The 23,044-nt window shown below is 41.2% G+C and overlaps 1 protein-coding gene across 2 annotated transcripts; it reads left to right on the top strand.

Annotated features, from left to right (window-relative positions):
* Positions 1-8: 8 nt before the first annotated feature.
* rbms1a (RNA binding motif, single stranded interacting protein 1a) lies at positions 9-22,637 on the top strand. Of its 2 annotated transcripts, none has more exons than XM_033627631.2 (14): positions 9-364; positions 4,659-4,801; positions 7,540-7,598; positions 8,763-8,854; positions 9,961-10,118; positions 11,508-11,587; positions 11,700-11,800; positions 13,399-13,448; positions 13,542-13,632; positions 16,308-16,358; positions 17,233-17,334; positions 19,394-19,462; positions 19,686-19,760; positions 22,194-22,637. In XM_033627631.2, the coding sequence occupies exons 1-13, from the start codon at positions 314-316 to the stop codon at positions 19,752-19,754; spliced, it is 1,116 nt and encodes a 371-aa protein (XP_033483522.1). In that variant the 5' UTR covers positions 9-313; the 3' UTR covers positions 19,755-19,760; positions 22,194-22,637. The 2 variants fall into 2 exon arrangements, with proteins under 2 accessions (XP_033483522.1, XP_033483514.1); XM_033627623.2 differs by having other exon boundaries at positions 19-364; positions 9,958-10,118.
* The last annotated feature ends 407 nt before the right edge of the window (positions 22,638-23,044 follow it).

Here is a 23,044-nt window from a genome sequence, read left to right as displayed (position 1 = left end):
GCGGAGATGGTTTGGTCTGTAGTAGGTGGGACTGCCGAGCGGTCTGCAGCAGGACGTCGTAGATCAATGAACCGGACCGTAGGGTTGGTCCATCGCCTGGTGTGCATCTGACTGTATAGATGTGTCAGTGTACCTATGCAGGGACCGAGGCTTCTTTTTCTACTGTTAACCAGCCTGTTCAGTATGCGGATGTTTTAAACCGAGTGGCTATTTCATAGGCTCTGTACACCCGCTTGGATTCCGTCTCTAGTGGCTCCTCGTTGCGATTTTTTTTTAAATTTTTTGGGAATAAAATACATCTGTAACCTCCAGGATGATCTTTGCAAACACAGGCAACCCACTGAAGACAGCCAATCGTAAGCAGGTAGGCCAAAAACACACACACACACATTTATTTTATTATTATTTATTTTATTCTGCCTACTTTTCCCCCCACACTTGAGGCAGCGTTTGGATAACCAGGCTGAATAATAGCAGCCACAAATGACATTGGAAAGCCCTTTCTGGATCTCCTATGGCTCATAATGCATCTATATCTCACCCTTTTAACACCAAATGAATTAAATTGTGTTTAAAAACATAGATGCATTGCTGTGAGCTGACTTGTCAGACGGGAAGCTGATCCTCTGATAGGCTACATGGGGAGATAAAACCAGCTGCTGACTCGATCCATAGCTCTACAGCCGAGACTTTGATTATTATGTCCATATACCCTTGTTTGCCCAGTCACTCGCCCCCTCTGGTCAATATGCATGACGGTTATTGTAGTCCATTTTATAAATTAATGCATTCAGGGTGAATCCAGAAAGAGACAGAGGCAGTGTAATGTAATGTGTGTCAGTGTGCTGGAGTGAACTGAGCTGCCTGCATCCGTCATTTTGACCTCCCAGGTGAACGGAAAGGTAATTGAAGGCCATGCCCCTTTGCTTTCCCATCACACCTTTTCGATTTAGATGGAAGATGGGGAATAGAAAGCAGGCACCGAGCTGTTATTCTAACCTCTCATGATGGAAATGTGAGCCTTGTGTCAGATGGGTTGAGCCCTGCAGCCTGTAAGATCCCCAAATATCCACCTTTTCAGATTACATTGTAATATTTATTCATCAGTAGGCACCTTATGTGACTTTGAGGCAAGAGAAATCTGAAACCGGCCACTCATGAATCCCTGCAGGGAAGCAGTGAATGAGTTTTCAGTGTGGGCGTTAATACAGGTTTAGGCTGCTATAAGGTGTGATGATACCCCTGTGAAATGTACCACCGTAGCTGCACTCTAATGGAGTAGGCGTAGCGTCTCAGAAGCCTGATGTGAACCCTCGATGGCCCTCAAACGAAGTTAGTGTGGTAATTGCAACAGAAATGTAAGGCCTCTACTTGGAGACACAACAGGCCTGACAGATGTTCCTTTCACAGCCATAGATTCTTTATCTATAAAAGAAAAATAGCTGCTGTGAATGGTTATTCGTCACACGAGCATGGAGGAATATCTCAGTGATTCTTGCTGGCATGGCTGTAGTTTGTGCCTGGCTTTGGCCCTCGGATTGGATTGTCCTTTGGTTATGGACAGATGGTGCAATTCTGCCATGCTTTGTCTTTGATCTGATCTGGAGAGGGTTTGGGGTGGCTGGGAGCTATTTTAATGAATGAGTAAGGGGAAGGAAATGCTTTGCAGGGCAGCGCTCCGTGGTTTGGCTCACGAGTATGAAGAAAACGGTAGGTCTCTGATAAACGCTATACTAGGATGTTAGACATGAACACACATTTAATCCCATTGCAAGTCATAGAGTTTGGACAGAATCACCTTTTTACAACAACTGGGATCTTAAAAGTCAAACCTACCTCACAGCGATGGAAGAATTACCCTTCACTTAAGTAAAAGTAGAAATACTGTATTCTAAAAATACTCCATTACAATTAAAAACCTTGAATTTAAAGTGCTACTTAAAGCTGCAGTTGGTAACTTTTTTAAAAAATAACTTTTTGTCATAATTGCTGACACTGTGAAGCTGTCCTGACGGCATTACAGGAGACAGAAAAAAATCATGTCCCTCCTCCTTGCAGTGCTTTTAATGGCATTTGCTAGAAGCCACCGCAACTGATGGAAAAGAACCACTCAGAGCCGAGGAGCCTTTTTAAGGAGTCTGTCAGTAATGTCAATCACTGCCCGTGAACTGTGGTCAAACTGTCAGACTAGGCAGTGCTGATTAAATATGAATCATGATTCTGTCACTGCATTGCCTGTTTCTTACCTTAAATGTTTTCAGAAGCATTTTTTTAGTGTAATTATGTGGGTGGCCTGGTAGTGCAGTGGTTAGCATTGTGACCTCACAGCAAGAGGGTTCCTGGTTCAAACCCCCGGGGTGGGTGAGCCCTTCCATATGGAGCTGGCATGTTCTCCCCATGTCAGTGTGGGTTTCTGTGGATACTCTGGCTTCCTCCCACAATCCAAAGACATGCAGGCTAGGCTTAATTGGTGACTCTTAATTGACCTATGGCTAAGCCACGCCCCTCTCCACTCACTCAGACAAACTATCAACATTCAGTGACCGGCGCTATGGCAGGTGTCACAGTACACGGCATTTCGCAGGAGACAGTTGATGATTGTTGGGGACATAACGATCAGATTTCATTGAGAAGTAACCAAAGGGGCCTAAACTACGCATTGGAGGGATATATTCATCATTTTATTGTTGAGAAGCTTGATGAAAAGCTTAAATTACAAGCCAAAATTTACAGGTCACAGTGTACGCTTGTGAACCGCATCTCGTTGCCGTCATCATCAAAGACAACAAGTTAAAGTGCCACTGAAGTTAAGGTTTTTGTCTCAGAATATGAGAAAAGGATAACAGCCTTTTTACCATCTTTACCAAGAGTGTCTCTCCGTTAGTTTGGTGCTACAGTATTTACATTGAATCATTCAGCATAACGTTTGCCAACCTTTGTTATCTCTGCGATTACAGATAAGTTAATGAAGCTAAGCTCCAGAAGTTAACGTTAGCTTAACTAGAGCCCTTTGGACAACAGCTAACAATGATGTACGATCACCAAAGTACAAAACTAGAACAAAATAGGCTAATGAACTCCCAGCAAACAAGGTGACATGATGAACAATGCAGCTAGGAGCTAACGTTAGGCTAACTTTAGCTAACATTAGCTAGAGATGTTAAAGATAACTTTATATTTTTTTCCAGCAAAGTTGCCTCAAACACAGTGTTGACTTACCTTAGAACAGATGTAGACATCAATGTTAATCTTATTCACGTTGAGTTGATGTTGTGGTCTAACGTTACCACACAACTTTATCTAAAGGAGACACCTTTCAAGGTTGAGATGTGGTTTTGGAAAGGATAAAAAATACGCCCCGTCGCCCAGCCTCTCCAACTTGTGTCGGAGTTGCATGTACCCCATGCACACTGTCTGACCACTTCTAGACTTCAAATCTCTGAAAACGCTCATAAAACTGAACAAAACTGACTTTCTGTAATGCATTTCAATGGACGTCCAGGCAGAGAATGTCAGAGCGTATGGGAATGGCTATACACACTGTGATTGGTTCATCGCAGAGAGCTGGACTTAGCCATAGGTCAATTGGCCATAGATGTGAATGGTTGTCTGTCTCTATGTGTCAGCCCTGTGATAGTCTGGCGTCCTGTCCAGGGCGTACCCCGCCTCTTGCCCAATGTCAGCCGGGATAGGCTCCAGCCCCCTCCACGACCCCTAACAGGATAAGTGATTACAGAAAATGAAATGTTTACCTGCTTAACTGCTGCTCAACTGTTTTTAACATGGCTGTCGAGTCACAAACATTCTCATTCTAAAGCTAAACAGTACACTAAAAGATGTGACTGGTGGTAGTTTTTACATGCGGTAATGCCATTATCAGCGATACGAGGAGGCAGAGGAACATGTTTTTTGTCACAGATGAGCTGCGTCATCTCTGTGTGAAAATAGTGACAGATTCAGCCAATATGATAAAAAGTTATTTTTATCACATGAACCAGCTGTAGCTTTCAGGAAGTATTACCCACAAAATGTAAGGTGAAAGTATTCACAATGCAGGAACACTATTCAGAGAGCTGTAGTATTTATGAAATTTCATTAGATGTAATTACTTAATATTGTAATTTTTCAATTGTAGCTAATTTGAGGCCCTTTGTACGCTACTGGGTAGTGTATTAGTGAATTAATACACTAATACACTACCCAGTAGTGTAGTGTATTAGTGAATTAATGCATCAAATTTTATGACCTCATAGGCTATGTTTTTCATGTGAGTTTGACAGAAATATAGCGGAGTAGAAGTATTATGTTGCACAAGTAAAGTACAGGTACCTTTGTATCGCACTCAAGGACTGTACTTCAGTAAATCTACTTGCACAGCTGGACCCTGATGTTGTGTCAGGAATGTCACAATGTAGAAGACCTTAAGCTGTGTTTGATGCTCTGTGGATCAAAGACGAGCAGTTCTTATCACCTTGAGAAGAGAACAAGAGCGTCTGTTAATGCAGCATGCACACGAAATCCGTTCGTGCCCTCTGTGTGTTTCTGCATTTTCGTTTTTGCACGGATGATGAGATGCTCTTGTGATCACTGTTGACCTGGGTCTAAACTAGATTATCTAGCTCCCATAAACGTCCTAACAGTGGCTTTCCTGTGTTCAGTCCTACCCCATGACTCCGGCCAGTCCCAGCAGCAGCAGCAACAGCAGCAGCACAGGCCTGGAGCAGCTCAGCAAAACCAACCTGTATATCCGCGGCCTGCCTCCTGCGACTACAGACCTGGACCTGGTCAAACTCTGTCACCAGTGAGTACACACACATGTACAGTGGGAATGTAGCAAGTATGCTAATGTTTGTGCACACCAGTGTTTTGTCATTGATATGCTTGTTTGCTGAAAAATGGGGCCTGAAGTGGGTTTTCAGATATTGCATACCGATGTCATTCCAGTCTGATTTAAGGAAGGTCTCTCCCTGACCACGGACACATTCTGTTCAAAAATAACTTGCTGTGAAATTTTAGTTGCGCAATTAAGTTTATGTATCTATTAAGTGACGTTTTACTGTAAATAAATTCTTAATTTAAAGGCCCAGTGTGTCAGATTTAGGGGCAGAAATGGTATATAATAATCATAAGTATGTTTTCATTAGTTTATAACCTCCTGGGGAAAAAAACTGTTCTGTTTTTGTTACCTTAGAATGAGTCGTTTATATCTACATACAGAGCGGGTCCTCTTCAACAGAGTCCCCCATCGTTTTTTTTACAGGAGCCCAGAAAGGACAAACCAAGCACTGGCACTATATAAGGTCATAGAGCCATGCTAGCTGTTACTCCCTGTTTCCAGTCTTTGTGCTAAGCTAAGATAACCAGATGAGGGGGTAGCTTCACATTTGCAGATATATGAGAGTAGTATCTATCATCTCATCTAATGAGTGGCAAATACAAAATGTCAGAGTATTTGTAAATAAATTCTTGATTTAAAGGGACATGTGGAATTTTGGGAAATACTCTTGTCCAAGTTAGATGAGAAGATCGATGCCCAGAGATGATTAACTGTGGAACAGTGGAAAACAGCAAACTCCTTTTAGGCCTCTATCACACAGAAAGTGTTTTGCAGGTTACAAAACATGAGGCGAACTGCACTGCCTTTTTTATTTTAATTGAATGCCACTAGTAAAGAAAAACAGAATGCTTGCTGCACCTTCTTATTGTTGCCAGTTAACCACCCCATCACCTCATTACCCTAACCCAGTGGTTCCCAGCTGGTCATGCCTTGGGGTCCAGATTTGCCCTTAGTTATTTGTTCAAGGTCCACAAAGTTTGATATATTCAACATCATACTTGCGTTTGTCCATGTTGTCCAGCTACTTTGCTGTCTCTGTTCAATAGCTGTCTGTTATTCACTCACTCTACAGCAGGAAACAGCACTTCAAAATTCACTGTACTTCAAAATAAAGTGTGTTTTTTACAAACTTGACATGCTCACGAGTCACCTGCGACCCACTTTTGGACCACGACCCACCATTGGAAACCACTGCCCTAACCTTCCTGTGTATCCAATTTACCGTTTATTTATTTATTTACTTTTTAATTTTATTTATTTTACAATAATTAGTAGCTGATTTGTACTGAGATCGGAGTAACTGCGGTCCGTAAAGTCGTATAGCTCTGGCTATCCAGCAACCGCTACCGCCAGTTTCAGCAAGCGAAAGGCTTAATTCTCATTAACAGCAATTACGAAAATCCTCTTCAGGTTGCTAAAACAATTTCTGTGTGATCAGGGCTGAAACAGCAATATGTAATTTTTTTACCTCAGTCTTTTTAGTTGGTGAGTTTAAAGGGGCTGCTGGTGTTAGGAGTGTTCTGTTACCCTTGGACAGAGCCATGCTAACTCTTTCCCTCTGTTTCCAGTCTTTGTGCTAAGCTAAGCTAACCAGCTGAGGGCAATAGCTTCATATTTGCACTATAGATATGAGGGTGGTATCAACCTTCTCATCTGTCTCTTGGCAAGAAAACAAAATGTCAAAATGTCGTTTCTGAGAAGTTCCCCATCATAATAAGAGACTTTTGGGAACATTTCCTAAATAAAATAAACTTAATTTACATATAAAAGGCTACAGATAAAGAAAATAAGTTGAAACGTGACCAACGTGTACTGACTGTATGCAGTTTTAGTGCAAAATCATCTATGTTGGCATTCAAAGACACACACTGGTTTAACCATAATGTACTCCGACACATAAAATGCTCCAACCACCATACCTCTATAAACAGTCACACACATGGAAAAGTTATAGCTCAACTGCGGTATTTGAAGCGGAGTGTAAAAATGATTGTTTTCTTAAAAAAAGAAAAGGAAAAAAAAAACAGAGTCATGTAAAGCAGCAAACACGTCGGACACTTGATACCATAGGCTTCAGTCCGAGCGGTTGGTGTGGTGGATGCCATAATTAGTGGAGTTTTGTCTCCTTTCTTTCCCTCTGAATTACAAGCATATGGAGAGAGGCATTCACCCATGTAACCAGCAGCAGCAGCAGCTGTTTGTGTCCTGTTTGCTTGTGTTTTGTTCATGTTCCCAATGGTGTTTGCCGGCACAAAGCAGAAATGAAAGCGCTTTTCATAGCAACAAGGTCTGAATGGTGATGTAAGCTAGGCATTCAGTCTGTATGTTGTGTGCGCTCAGATAGCAGCTCACGGCTTGGGCCACAGTTCAACTTGAGCATAAAGTCAGAGATAAAGCAAAACCTGAAATGTTGATATTTGGATTTCTGGTGTTTGGAAACGTGTAGGAGAGAGTAGTGATGTAGCATATGAAATAACACCAGTTTTTATTATTGTCATAAATTGTTCTTTTCTTCTTGTGTTAGACTGTCATTATGAGTGAAGGTACTACATATATATTCCTAAAGAAACGGATTAAAATTTGACATTAACAATACAAAATGAGAAATCCCAGGCGATTAAGAGATATTTATAATAAAATACTATCACCAGCCTCACTTGTTGAGTTATTTGTCAGTAATCTACATGTTGATATGTGCACAGGTATGGCAAGATTCAGTCGGCAAAGGCAATCCTGGACAAGACAACCAACAAATGTAAAGGTCAGTAAGCTTGTCAACTTACCATCCATCACATATCAGGGCTGCACAATTAGAAAAAATATATTTAACCATGTAGCTTAAATCCTCTCACATATCACAGAGACTCACTCTGTATTTGAAGCATCAAAGTAAATTGTTCTTAGCTGACTTTCATAAAGTGTCACACCAGTGTTTTTGCACTGTATTGTATACTGTATGACTGCACACTTGTAAGATATGGAAACATACTATGTTATTTTAGATTTTTGAATGAATTTCCATACCTTCCAGGCAGCTCCTGGTTCTCATTCATTTCCATAATGCATGACAATCCATTTGTGGTGAACTGATATTTTTGCTTGAGTCGGGTAATCCATCACCGTGAGAACACAAACAGCGACTGTGTCTGCTTTTATTTTTGTCCCAATTTGTTCTGTTGTTGAGTGACATCGCGGCTGAAAGTGCAAAATCTGCCCTGCATTACAATGTAATGAAAACAGAAGTTTGACTGAAACAAAAGCAGATTATAATGGATTACCTTAGAGTCTCTACAAATAGATATTTACACTGTATGGAAATGAATGGACACCAGTGAGTGACTAGGTGGTGGGAAAACACGTTTAAAAATCAGGAACACCTCAGTATGCTTTGGAAAATAATGTTAAGGGATGCAAAGTATGTGTGTTGTCGTAAAACAAAGTGCTGGTCTGGTTCTTAAAGGGATAGTCTGACATTTTGTGTTCAAAGCTCCAGGAAGTTGCTGCGCCCAGCCAGGAAGTAGTCACCTGTAATACTGCAACTTTTCATTAGCTAACCGGCTGCTGCCTCCAGTTCATATTTACCATACAGGCGTGAGAGTGGTATCAATTTTATCATCGAAGTCTTAGGAAGAAAGTAGAAAAGGAGTTCCCAAAATGTTCAACTGTTCCTTGAAAATATTTCAGAAAACAATCTGAGAGAAATCAGATTTTAAAAAATCATTTTGTAGTGTAAATTCAGAAATAAAACTTCGCATAATGACTGATGATGCAAAGATATTTTGATATGTTTACAGTACCAAAGAATAAAAATCATTATAAATATCCCAGCCCTCAGTATCAGTGATAGTACAAAATGTTCAGCACAGTCGATGCTTATGTTATGTTGTAGCAACTGTTCATATAAACACTGTTCCACCAACTACAGGTTACGGCTTTGTGGACTTTGACAGCCCGGCGGCTGCTTTAAAGGCAGTACATGCTCTGAAAACCAGCGGCATACAGGCCCAGATGGCCAAGGTGAGTTTGGTGCAGGCATGTGTGTGAGCATGTGTGTGTGCATATTTGTCTTGCTTGCTAACATCTCTGCGGGGTTGTGCTTCTTTAATGCGCGCATGTGTCCAGTGTGTGTTGGAGAGTGACATTAGACGGTCACATGACCTCAGCTGACAAGCTGTTCTTCCTGTGACCCCATTTACTTTCACTGTAGACACCAGATGTCACGTCCCTCTCTGCCAAATAACCTGTCAGTCAGCGCGACACGTAACACACCGGACCACCAGCCCACACACTAACGCACCATTGTACTACACAGATTGTACAGATTCTTTTAACAGTAGTATTACTGTGTCGCTGAGTGGTTAACAATCATCATTCATGCATACTGATGTAGGCATTTCTGCAGAGAGGCACTATGGCAACAGTACTGCTGCTTTGAGCCATTCTTGATCTTCTGTGACTAATTCAAAGTAACCAGTTTTTCATTTTTCAAAAAATATTTTTAGATGACAAACAGGGTGTTTCTGCTCCGCATCTGTTATTTGTCTCGTCGTGAAGTAGCAGAAATTGTCTGGATCATTTAATTTCTTTCAGTCCCTTCCCTTCTCCCAGCCCGGTCTGTGTTGCTGTGCTTAAAGTCATGGGTAAGAGTTCACTGATGAAGGGTTGCTCTCTGGAGAGCTGCATGTAGCTGCTCTGTTTGAAACAAACACGGCAGAACACAGTTTGTGTGTTGTGGTAGCTAGGCTACGCTGCTCTCCTGCTGTTTCTAGGGAAGACTATAGAGGCGCTGAGCTGCTGCACAGTACAGATGAAGTGTGTTTCAGTGTGTAGGTGTGCGTGTGTGTGCAGGAGAGTTTATTAATGTTTGTTTAACCGAACATCTTCTGACCCTTAACCATACTCATGTCTCAAACCTGGATCCACACAGATTCACACAGCAGAGAGAAAAACATGTCAGTCTTACATTTGTCAGTAAAGAAGTAGCACAGCACTGCCTCTATCTCTGGCTCTCTAAATATATGCATGATTAAAGAGAAATTATTCTTTCATTATAGCATGTGACTTGCAAAATGTCGTACAAGTCATTCACTGTACGTCTCTTCCATCTTCTTCTCTATAAGCAGCAACAGGAGCAGGACCCCACAAATCTGTACATTTCCAACTTGCCTCTCTCTGTGGATGAGAAGGAGTTGGAGAACATGCTGCAGCCCTTCGGCCAGGTCGTCTCCACACGGATCCTCCGAGACTACAGTGGCAACAGCCGAGGCGTGGGCTTCGCCAGGTCGGTCACAGAACATTGACAAAACTAATTTCATCTCTGCTGAACTGCCTTGAAACTAAAAAAGACTCTCAGCTTTGATGTTGGTGAACTAACACCAAATTACCATTCAGTTTGTATGTAGCGGTCAGCAGTGTTGGTGAAGGTTGTCAGTCAGCCAGGTCATGGTAGTCCGGAGTGGTGCATCGTAGGCAACTGGACTCGCTTGAGTTTCTTGAAGACGTGTTCACCTCTCATCCAAGAGGCTCACTCACAAGAACCCTCTTGCATGAGAGGTGAAATGTCTTCAAGAAACTGAAGCGAGTCCAGTTGCCTATGATACAGCACTTGGGAGTGCTCAGAAATGATGCTGTGTAAGCACAATAATTGCAATTGACCACAAAAGAATATTCAGATGTGAGCATTTGCAACAAATTACTCCCTGTTATGGTCTGTTTCTGACATTATATATGTATTTTTTGTAACTCAAGGCAACCAAGATTGAGTTCACTCTTGCATCTTTGAACTCGACAGTCAAACCTATTAACTGGAGTCAGTCATGTCCAAACTCGTGTCTGTTTTTTGTTGACTTTTGCAATCCAGCACGATCTTCTAAATAAATTTCTTACAGAATCTTAAATTGTAATACAGTTGCCAGACCTGGTATTGTTGTGAAGGGAATCTAAGATTATAAGCTGCTATTTCCATTCATACAAGTCCTGAGAGGCAAGGTGAAAAAATGGTTTTATCCCCTACTTAGGAGATATTATCTAAACTTTTCAGCTTAATGAGGCTGTTTTGAAACGAGAAATCCGAGCAGAATGAAGCGCTTAGTGCATGATACAGAGGGCATTGCAAGTTCAGCCAAATGCAGCATAAAGACAAGGTTTTGCATTCTCAGTTAACTAAACACAAATGTCTACAGTACAACATAATGGAACTGTGCAGTGGGGCTGGCAGGATTTTATTTCATATGCACAAAAACCACCCGCCCACAACGTCTAGGTTCCCAGGAGCGCACATACGCAAGTCTACTCAGCGAGCCAGTGAGCAAGGGAAAGCAAGATTAAGCCTCAAAGTTTATCGTGGGAGATAACATCTCCTATGTAGGAGATAACATCGCTTACGCTGCAAAAAAAACGCCTTTCAGGACAAGGTGAATTTGTTTTATATACACAAAGCTAAGCATATTTGTATAATAAGTCTGCTGTGTTTGTTGCTCACAGCTGTACAGAATGTGAACCAGCATTAAAATGAGGAGTGACAATCATTTTCAGTCTTTCTATGAAGGGGACCGAGATTAACCCCAGTATGCGTCACACTTTACAATACCACTTTGTGTTGAAAATGTTGCTGTAGATCATCTCTGTATGATTTATTGATGAGTCATTGTTTTATGTTCTCCCCTGTCAGGATGGACACAACAGAGCAGTGTAATGCCGTCATCTCCCACTTCAACGGGAAGTTTATCAAGATAGCTTCTGGAGCTCTGGGTAGGAAAGAATTTATCCTTTCTATAAACATTCCCTCGCATGAAAACTGTGGAGGCACTGATGATTGATTGCTGTGTGTTAATATGTCATGTCTTTTGTGCTCTGTCCCCAGCTCCCTCTCAGCCCCTGCTGTGTAAGTTTGCAGATAGTCAAAGGAAGAAACACGCTCACAGCGGGTTCGTCCCCAACGGACAGACGGGGGATCTCAGACTAGTATGTACCTGTATATCATCTTACATGTATTTTAACCTTTTGCCCCCATGTTTGATGAGAATGAATGAATGAATAAAGTTTTTATTACTGTGTCATGCATACAGTCTGCATGGGCTTACAAGACACCATAAATAAACATAAACCAGAACCATGCTGTGTATATATCTTTTTAATATAGTTCTATAAAAAAGTCCTTCCACAATCAAATCTTCAGACTTTCATTGTCCACAAAACTGGCAGAACATTTATATAATACTGGAGAAGTAAGTGTCTACGTATTAAGTAGTCCATCTTGCCTTCTTTTCCAGGTCTTCGAGCTAAAGTTAGACACATTAAAATCACAACTATTCCAATTGGAGCTGGCATGGTGTCAGATTTTCACTACACAAAAGAATTCATGATAATGATGTTACCACGATATCTATTGAAAATACATTATAAAGAAAATCCCACTGGCAAGCTAACTGTTTTCAGGTCAGGGAAGCGTGTCTTGTGTTTGTCTGTCATCTCCCTCTTCATGATTTTGTGTGGCCGCAGTATCCACAAACTGTCGTCGTAGCTAGCTGACTAGCTTGTTACTGTGTCACTACATCGTGTCAGGTGTGTGTGTGTGTGTGTGTGTGTGTGTGTGGACAGAAAAAAAAAGGAAATGACAGACAAAGACTGAAATGACTTTAGAGGCGACGGATTATATCCACAATATTATGGTAAATGGACCTGCACTTATATATTTTGTAGCGCCTTTCTAGTCATCTGACTACCGGAAGCGCTTTTTACACTACGAGTCACATTCACCCATTCACACACACATTCACACACTGGTGGCTGAGAGGCTACCATACAGGGTGCCACCTGCTACTCAGTTTTTAACACACTCACACACAGATGGAACAGCCAAAATGAGTAATTTGGGGTCCAGTATTTTGCTCAAGGATACTTTGACATGCAGACTGGAGGAGGCGGGGATCGTACCGCTGATCATCTGATTAGTGGTCGACCCCCTCTACCTCTGAGCCACAGCCAGCCGAATTAGTCCATATTATTTGTATTTTTATGTGGATTTTTAAGGGGATATCAATATTTTGTTATTTTAAATATCGCTATTGTCATCAATACCACTCTATCGTGACACCCCTAATTCCGATATTCGATTGTCTGTATAGTATGCCAGAGTTTGTTGAACCATTTCATGGAAAATTAACTCTTAAATGATCATTTGTACAACAAAAAAGACAATGCAAAATGAAAATTATTCCCATAAAAACCCATTAGAACTGAAAACATGATCATATGTTCTGATTATTGTTGCATATTTGGTTCAGCTGATAAGTAGTAGATAAGATTTCCACAGTAGGTGCAAACACAGGTAAAATATACAGAATTATGCAAAAACTGTACAAAGAGACAAAGACTTGGATTGGCACTCTACACACCACAGACTGGATTTCTTGTAACTTCATAGTAAGTTAATTATTTAAAGCCTGTATGGCTGTAGGAGCAGGCCTTTCTGCACATGGGTAGTTAAGTACTTCTGGAGTGGATGAGTAGTAAAATACAAATATGTAACTCCACATTCTTGTCAATCTCCCCACCTTCAGGGTGCAATGACTCTTACCTATGACCCCTCCTCAGCGGCTATACAGAATGGGTAAGTTACACCACAGGTCATGACACCATTTAACTTTTAACTAGGGTCGTAATTCTCAAGCTTTATTTTGAAATACTGTACTGTGTTTCCTAGGTACTATCCTTCTCCGTATCCAGTGAGCAACAGGATAATGACCGTGCAGCCTGCGATGTCTCCCTACATGTCTCCAGTCTCTGCTTACCAGGTACTGCTGAAAGATCACGGATATAAACATGTCCACCAGCCAGACCTGAATAAAAATCATCGCTGTCTCTCTCTTCCTCTCTTCTGGTGTGTGGGTTGTACAGGTGCTATAGATGTAAGAATAGGTGCTAAAGCTGCCCTGGGCCACCACACAGTTTGGCAGCGCCGCGTGGCAGCTGATGATTGTTTGAAACGTTTAGTGTTAGAAGAGCTCAGTCAAACAGAAATCATGTAATCTGACAGTGAGCTCAGTGGTTCACAGGAATGAAGTAGTCAAAAATAAAACCTCCTCTGAGTCACGCTTTGTCTGAAATGGGTTATGGCTTACTATTTTGTAATATTTCACTCATAAATTTTGATTCATTACTCTCTGTGCATCAGGAACACTTCTGACAACAGGCAAGATCTGTTGCCTGACATACATTTGCACATCATGAATCAGAGGGGTCTTGGTTCTGAATAAAGCGCTTTACCAGAAATTCTTCAGATGAACACAACATGTTTGGGTCTTCCAGGCTTGTGAGAGTTGGAAATAAGTTCTAAATAAAATGCTCAGATGTTCTCTCTGCAGTTTGTCCAAAAGAAACAGCCTCACACTGGATGAAACACCTGCAAAGGCGATCATCGCCCTGGCACCTTAAGGGCTGTAGCACTATGAACACTTAGGATGAGCTGTCTTATGTGTGACTGAGGAGTTTTCACACTAATCCATAACTAGTACTGACATCTAACAAAGACTCACCTTTTCAATCACATGGCGGAGGCAGCTCCTCTCAGGTACTCATCCCCAGGTGGCCTATTCATTGGTAGTGTGAACACTGAAGTCTCCCAGTAAGATGATGGAGTAGGTGAAGCTTTTTCAAGGCCCCCAACTTGAACTCACACATAATTAAGGTGCAAGCACCCAGGCATCAGTCAGACTACATGTGGCAGTCACATCCAAGCAACGCTTTCACTGGGAGAAAGTGTGTTTTACCAGATCTCAGTCATGACTATGGAGAAGTTTGCTTCTAGACGCAGTGCTGTATGAGAAATGAGTCCGACTACATCCAGCAGTGTTTCCTGCAGGATTTTCTGTGCGGTGTGCAGACCTTTGACCCTCTAGGTGGTTCCAGGGAAATGCTTCCCTGGAAGAAAATTAACATTTTTAAGCTAAATGCATCAATCTGATGTACTTTAAGAGCAAAATTAAGACACTAGAATTGTGAAGATCTTTGTGCTCTTGTAAGCAATTTAATGATCAACACAATGGGTGTATTGATATAATTGGTGATGACAAAAAGTCACACCCATGAAGCATGGTAAACGAGATGGATTTTGATGTCAGAACTAAAGAGGGAGTGTTGTGGATGTTTTCTCATGATTTATGTTATCATGAGAAGTGTTAAAATATTTTTAGTTCATATTGAAACTGTGGCGGGCCGTCACAGTCTTTCACAGTTTACACTCCAGCTCCTCCCCCTCATTCCGGTGTACAATTTGTGCAGCCAGCATCCACAGCATCCTCCCTAGTCCTGCCTTTTGCTCAATGGGCATTGCAGTGTTAATTGTTCAGGAGGTTTTTGCCACGAGCCACATTATCCGCAGAGGTCTCTTCCTCTCCAAAATGAATGGATTGAAATCAATTGACATCAATCAAAAATACCAATACCAAATTCTGTGTTTTTCCAAAATCCTGTAACAATGAGGCTGCTAACTACAAAGGGCTGTCACAAAGACACGAAAACTCAAATGGCCCTATCTAGAGCCAGAGGTTGGTTTGTCTGTTCTGGGCTACTGTAGAAACACGGCAGTGTACCATGACGATCTCTGTAGATGAGGACCTGCTCCCTATGTAGGCTCATTCTAAGGTAACAAAAACACAATGATTCTTATTTTCAGTTGATTATACACAAAATAAAACATACTTAGATGTATTGCCAGAAATGCAATATAATATAATTTCTAAATTCTACATACTGGACCTTTAAGTGAGTGTTATTATTTTACATGCCCACGCCCTGGATATGAAGAAGTTAATTTAACTCCTGATAAAACAGACATACCCTCAGATTTGTGGAGTTTAGGGGCCATTTTAATGGCTGATGTCATTGGGGCAGTTTAAAAGCTCCTTACACCTCTTAACATACAGTGAGCAAGCAAACTCTGTTGGATGGAGCATAAGAAATTGTCGAGATACCAGCGACAACAACATTCAGGGAGCCTATTGAGCCCCGAGCGAGCCTACAAACAGCTCGATGTTGTTCTGAAAATAAGTTGGAGGTGCACAAGACTTTGCCAAAATAGAGCCAGGGCGAGTGTATTTTCAAGCAAGTAACACATTGCATAGCCTGTTCACTGATGCACGGAGCAGGTTAGGACATCTTCATTGGGGAAAAACTGAAACAATCTGTTTGCTCGTGTCCCATTCAGCCATACAAACACTCAAAACTGGTCCTAAAAAACTAAATGCTGTGGATATTTTTGGGACTGTCATAGTCAATTATTGGTTCCTGATTAGAAATAGTCTTTAAAATGCATTGATTGATGTATGTGGTGTATGCTGTTGCAGTCCAAATGTTTATTTAAATTGTAAAGTTTGTTCATAACATAAAAGATTCATTCAAGACACGTCAATAACTCTCTTTCCATCTGTCTCTCCTTCTGCCTCTCCCTTCCTGTCTGACCCTCCATTAGGTACAGAGTCATTCCTGGGTGGCACATCAACCATATATCATGCAACACCCGGTAAGAGAACAACGGCATTTGCTTCTTTTTTTTTTTTTTCTCATACACTCACAGACCACCTCCTTTTCTGTGTACAGGAAATGGGTGTGTGGCGCCGCTACAGAGTGTTACTTTAATCAAGTATGTGTTCTGCTGACACAATCAAACTAGCAACGTCAAAAACTTCCCCAAATGCAGGAAGATGACAGAGTGGAGACGAGTTCTGGGAAAGAGCCACTGTGTATTTACATGTTACAGGAGTGTATATGTGTGTTGGAGTGTGTATGAAAGAGAAATGGAACAACTAAAAAGACATTCAGCCACCCCCTCCTCCTCCCTCTCTCTGGATCCAGCAGGAAATGCCTGGAGCAGAGACAGTCTTGTGACTCTTTGACTCTTCCAACAGATGGTTTCCAGTGGAACAAGTGTCTCTGCTGATCTGCTCCCTCCCCCACTTTTTACTAGGAAACGGTCTATTCCCTAAAGGCGTCGTGTTTAAAGGAATATACCACATCTGAAAACAGACTAGCGCTGGCAACGTCACACCTTTTTAGATATTTTCACAACTTAATGTAACCCAGGAGGGTGTAATACTTCAAGTTTACCTCAGAGTAACAAATTATCACAGACATATTGCTGCAAATGTGTTATTTTAGTTTCTTTTCAAACCTCAAGCCATAAAACATATATATCCCCAGCTAATCTTCCTGGTCTATCCCACATTCATGGGTTTTAAACAGTCACCAATGCCATATTTATACTCAACTCACACGGCCTGGAGCTGTTGTTGGAGCCTATATGTGCTATTTTATCAGGTGTTTTATAAGAATTTGTCGTGGTTAGTTTGTAGAATCATGTGATATGTGTTAAAAACTCAGCTGCTTTGTGTTTACAGGCTGCTGTGATGTCTCCCTCTGTGGATCCCTCCATGTCACTGCACCCCTCGGCCATGATTACTCAGCAGATGGGCCAGCTGTCACTGGGAAACACTGGAGCAGTGAGTGGAATTCTGGGATATCACACAACATTGATGAGATCAAACCTGCGTAGTATAATAAATACAGAGTACTCACAAATATTAGGACAAAATGTTAGTTTCAGTCTATGCAATCTGTAGTGTGACAGTGATTATACGCCCTGTGCTCTACTTGACACTTGACTTGTGAAAATGCCTGAACAGCGCCTCACTAGAAAGATATTTAATTGGGATATTTCGCATGAACACCCCCAGATTAGTGAGGTGAAAGCTTGTATTATTAATTCATTTTATTTTTTTTTTTCAAAACAGATGACACTGTAATATTTATGATACTGAGTACACATAAATCTCATTTACACCTTGCATTAAAATGTGTCTGGCATCCAGACTGTATCTGATTTAGCCTGATTATTTTATGCCTGGTATTGAAATGTGTCTCCAGTGAGATCTGTTCTGATTTGATCGCCCCGCCCCCGCCTGTCTACAACTATGATAAGATTTTTTTTTTTTAAACGTGTTCAATATTTATCAAAAATTAAAATTAGATAGGGTGCACGTCATGATATTCTCTGTGCTTTCAGAGACAGTGTTGTCTTAAAAATGAAACAAATATTTAAAAAATCTTTGCTGCTCCGACCGATGAAAATACAATACAGATGAGGTTGTAGTGTTAGCATCAGGCCGACAGCTTTAGCGTCAGTTTCCTGGCTGGTTTAGAACAGTTGCACACGTTAAGGTATTTTCGCCCATGTAGTTGTGTGTGGATTGAAAATGCAATTGTATTTAAGACCCAGATGCAACAAACGGACTTCAGAGAACTTGCAGCGACGAAGGCCCCCTGCTGCGTTGCCTGACGTCAGCGTGTCTCAGCCAAAAAAGGTTGCACGTGAACACACCGCAAAGACTACAGCTGACAGTCAATCAGTGCTTATGCTCTGTGCATGTGTGAGTGGAAATAACTCTCCACACCAGCAGAGCGTGGTAGTGTGTGTTCGTCATTCAAAAACAGAAACAAGAAGACTGTTTTGACGCTAGTTAGCCAGTTAGCACATTAACAACACAATTCGGCATTGAAAGAACAAAGCATATTTTCCATGCACCAGTGAATAACACAAACCAGCACGAAATGTTTCAAAATGGCAAAAGAAAAACGGTCTAGAGCGATTTCATTTACCGACTGGCTTTGCTGTCGCCAACGTCGATTCAACATGTTGACGAAGGCCAATGGTGTTGGGCACACTGCACCGATGAGCACAGCAGATGCTCAGCAACAGCCCAACTTTGACTGATGGCTGACTTGTTGGCTCTGTGTGTCAGGGCCTTTACACTTGTGTTCAGTGTGGTCACAATGCGTCGCCGAAAGCCTCTAGTGGTGGTTAGGCCAATCAGATCACAATCTCTCCTCAGTGTGTTTTGGCTGCATTTACACCTGTACTTTCATGTGGTCAAGCACTATGCGATCACAATCCAATCATCCAAAACAAATTTTAATGCAAGGTTTAAAAAGGGTCATTTTTACTGATGAACGAAGAGAGACTGTTAAATTACAAAAATGTTTCAAAGATAAAAGATTTTCAAAGATCTTTGTGTGCACGGTTACATTCAGATAGATTTGCAATAGTTATAGAAACAGGCAGGTTTACTGGTCTCATTTAAGTGAAAAGACTTTGTTATGAGGTTTAGGTGAGACTGAAATTGAAGTACCCATAATGATTTCAGGGCTCTAGTTTTAAGTAAAATGTCTCTATTTCTTCCTTATTGTCCTTATTTACCTTTCATATTCTGTTTTTTTTTTTGTTTTTGTTTTTTTTTTAGAGTACGGTAAACTTCAAACAAATTTTTACTCATTTGCATGTGAAACTAATCTGCTCTTACATCTCCCCCGAAGCCTCTCCAGGAATTTGTTATCTCTGTGTGCCTGGTGTAAACATGTGATTCTTTGTGTTGTATTTCTTTTTCATGTTTTCTCCTGTCTTATGTTTTATTTGTAAGATGATTAGCAAGTAACACAGTTATCAGGTCTGACAAAATGTAATATGAGACTGAATCATTTAATTTTATTTCTCTTATCTTGCAGTATATTTCAGCCAACCCTGGTGTCCAGCAGGCTTACATGCCTCAGTATCCTCCCATGCAGGCAGCACCTGTAAGTTAATTGCATCTTTGTCTCATTTGACGCTTCATTAACCTTCTACCCGGTGTCTGCATGATATTACAACAGCCCATGCCACTTCAGTCATCTCTTACCTTTACAGCCTTGAGTTGTTTTTGAAGTGTTCATCCTGTAAAACTATCAATTATCTCAGTGCAAATACAGTGAAGACAGTTATTATCACGCTCTGAATGAGAAAGCCTGTTTTGCTTTTCAGGAAAACGGCACACCGCAACAAGTGGATTCTTCCAACAACTCGTCTCCTTACAGTCAACTCAGCAAGTAATCACAGGTGTGTGAGTCGTCTGACGTGAATGCCAGCAAACTGTTTATGTCAGCAGTTTTACTCCTGCATGGTAGTTATGTTAAAACCTAATACAAAGACACCAAAGGTTTATGTTATTAGTATTTGTTGTTAGTATTTGCTTTATAAATGGTTAGTTAATCAATAACTAAAGCTTTATAGATCAGTTATAAGACATTAACAAGAAGAATTTAAGGGTTAACAGTCTGTAAAAAGCCACAGTTTATGAAATCTTTATACAGGGTGCCTGTGTAGGTCAAAGATAATGAGATCCTAATGTTGCTGTTCATATTAGTTCATTGTTTTTATGTCACTTTGTGCAGTGGGCTGGTTGCTTGACCTGTGATATTGCTTGCAGCATTTTCAAGAATCGCTCATACAAACAACTTCACACTTGACACTGCACTTTCTTTAGTCACAAGTAATTTCCCCTTCAACTCGAGGATGCACAGGAAGGAAAGCAAGATAGCGTTTGCACGAAGCCCCCAAATCACTAAAGTCACCCCTGAAAAACACACTCAACACACCACAACTCACAGTCAGACACACCTGTGACATACACTTTGCTGAAGTATTCATTTTCATATTGACATGTTATGGTTCAGACACACCAAACCGACATCAGAGCTAGCGCCGATGAGAGCCGACTGTTGCATCGCCTCACATCGCATGTATATTGGCAAAAAAATTGCACATGAATACACCGCAAAGACTTTAGCCAACGGCCAACCAGCATTTGTGTTCTGCAGCTGTATAAGAGTAAATAATGCTGCATTCACATGTAACTCTTTAGCTCGTATCTGACATGGGAATTCGAGTACATGAAGTCGTGAACTCGGAGCTCTCATAAAATTCCACTTACGAGGTTGTGAATACCACAAGAGGGGGGCGTTTATATGGACTCTTCTTGTGAACACTGTGAACACGACCCCATCTGAACGCATCATAACTCCACAGCAGCAGATGGCAGTATTCTGCAATGTACATTCAAAAAGGGAAACGTGGAAGACCGTCATGATGGTAGTTAGCTAGTTAGTTAGTTAATAAGTTTGTTTTGGTCTCACTCCCTCTAGACTTTTAGCCATTTGTTTACTTTCCTCACTTCCGTTTCTCTTCTTGTGCACTGAGCTGGACTTCCAATCAGAGCGATTTCATTCATTAACAGGCTCAAGGGCCGATAAGAGCCAATGGTGCAGGAAAATAGGGCGACAGACGCTCAATCATGGCCCAACATTGACATTGGCTTGGTGGGTCTAGGCCTTTTGTCGCTTGTGTTGCCATAACCACAATGATTATAAAGAAGAGGGAGGAGTTCATTAGCTTAATGCTGATAAGACAGAGATATTGATCATAGGTAATGCATAGATAGTGCTAACATTCAAATATCAAACAGTCTTTGTTCTCTGTCCCACTCAGTAACTTCACATTGCAGCAATCTTGGTGTCATTTTTGATCAAACCCTCAGTTTAGACAAACATGTGAATTCAGTGGCTCAATCCGGCTTCCACCATCTCAGAAATATCTTGAGAATCAGATCATTCCTTTCCAACAAACATCTGGAAACTGTTATTCATAACCAGTCATTAAAATTATTGCAATTCCTTGCTCCCTGGCATCAGTAAAAAATCCCTCTCGTGCCTCCAGCTCATCCAAAACTCTGCTGCCAGGATCTTGACTTGGACTAGAAAACATGACCCCATCACACCAATCCTGGCTTCCTGAGATCCTCAGATGCATCTTTTCTTGTTGTTCCGAGGTCTAGATTAATTCACAGAGGTGACAGAGTCTTTGCAGTGAGAGCTCCTTGACTTTGGAGTGACCTGCTTGAGGAGATCATGGCTTCAAACTCAGTGTCACCTTTCAAGTCATTACTGAAAACCTGCTTGTTAAAACTGCCTTTGGGTGATTTTAATTGCTTTATTATTGTGTGTGTTTACTCTGTTAGGTGCATTCTATTTGTGCTGCTTTCATCTTGTTTTATTGCTTTGTCTTTTATTCAGTTTTGTAAAGCACTTTGTAAATGTATTTATTTCTCAGTGACAGTGTGTATTGTAATCATAACTTGAAACATGCTAGAATAAGCCAGGAGGCTAGTTTTCATCTGCCGTCCCTGGACGTGTGTGAATTTGGCAGCCTAAGATCACGAAACAACTTCAACGAGACACGCTCAACTCTCTGCAGAGCCCTGAAGCCCCACCCCTGCCGTGCACAGAACCGTGCTCGCTTGTTTATTCAAAGTTCAATACTGAACATGTCGTGTATCCAACCTCTACCAACTTCAATACTGCACGTTCTTACATCCCCAAACACCCATCAGGTGTGAAGTAGATTGGACAAACGGTTCTAGAGATATGTGAAGGGACAGTCAGAGTCGTTGCTTTATACTTAAATGCTTCTGTTTTCTGTCTCTTTATTTTTCAGACAGATTCCCGCTCTGTGAGCCAGAGGGCAGGTGGGACTTTGCCGATGACATCACAGTGGTAACAGTCGCCGCCTTCTCTGATTGGACCAGATACGTGAACTTTTTTTGCACAGCCCAGTCGTTTGTGGTGGAAAATGAGGACAGTGTAAATGGACTCAAGCAGTTGGCTAATCACAGAAAAAAAAAACAAGAATTATTTTTGTTAAGAAACAACATGCTCTTCTTTTTCTCTTTTTCAAGGATTCTCAAACAAATGCCAGAGGACCCCCTCCCCCTCCCCTCCACCTCACCTCCCCTCACCGCTCCTCCCCCAGTATGATGTGATATTAAAATGCATGAGATTGAGATAGTCCCCCCCCTCCCTCCGAGGTTTCTATGATTTTATAGTTTCTTTATTTGTGATATATGATAAAAAAAACTTACAAAACCCTGTTTGCACTGAAGTTTCAGAATATCCTCATTTTGGTTTTCAAAGTCGCCGCAGAATATCTCACAAAATCAATTAATGTTCAACTGCACTAGACAGCTGATACAGGTGACCATTTCATTAGGAAATTAATAAATTTATTATTGGAAACGGTGCCTTCCTTACGTCACATCAAACATTCTCCAACATTTTCTCATCAAACTTGATCAGGTGTCTTATTTCTATCTGACTGATCAAATATGTGTGTGTGAAATCATGGAGATTTCCATTGAGTGTTTCGCTATCTAGTCTTCTGGTAGCAATAAAGACAATGAGAGTCCCACGGCAATACTGAGAAAAAAGAACGGTGACAAACTCAGAGCAAGGTAACTCCTTACTTTCCCTCTATCCTTTTTTTTTTATCCTCAAGACATGACATGAAAA

This window comes from Epinephelus lanceolatus, chromosome 2 (genome assembly GCF_041903045.1).
Source record: "Epinephelus lanceolatus isolate andai-2023 chromosome 2, ASM4190304v1, whole genome shotgun sequence".
NCBI classification, from domain to species: domain Eukaryota; kingdom Metazoa; phylum Chordata; class Actinopteri; order Perciformes; family Serranidae; genus Epinephelus; species Epinephelus lanceolatus.
The sequence above is the reverse complement of the archived record's forward strand: the minus strand, read 5'-3'. Positions and strand labels throughout refer to the sequence as shown.

Excerpts from the sequence above, each read along its gene's own strand:
- rbms1a (XM_033627623.2), top strand. The coding sequence starts at position 314 with ATGATCTTTGCAAACACAGGCAACCCACTGAAGACAGCCAATCGTAAG. Across the intron at positions 4,802-7,539 it reads CTGGTCAAACTCTGTCACCA|GTATGGCAAGATTCAGTCGG; the intron begins GTGAGTACACAC and ends ATATGTGCACAG. Across the intron at positions 19,463-19,685 it reads CTCCCATGCAGGCAGCACCT|GAAAACGGCACACCGCAACA; the intron begins GTAAGTTAATTG and ends TTTGCTTTTCAG.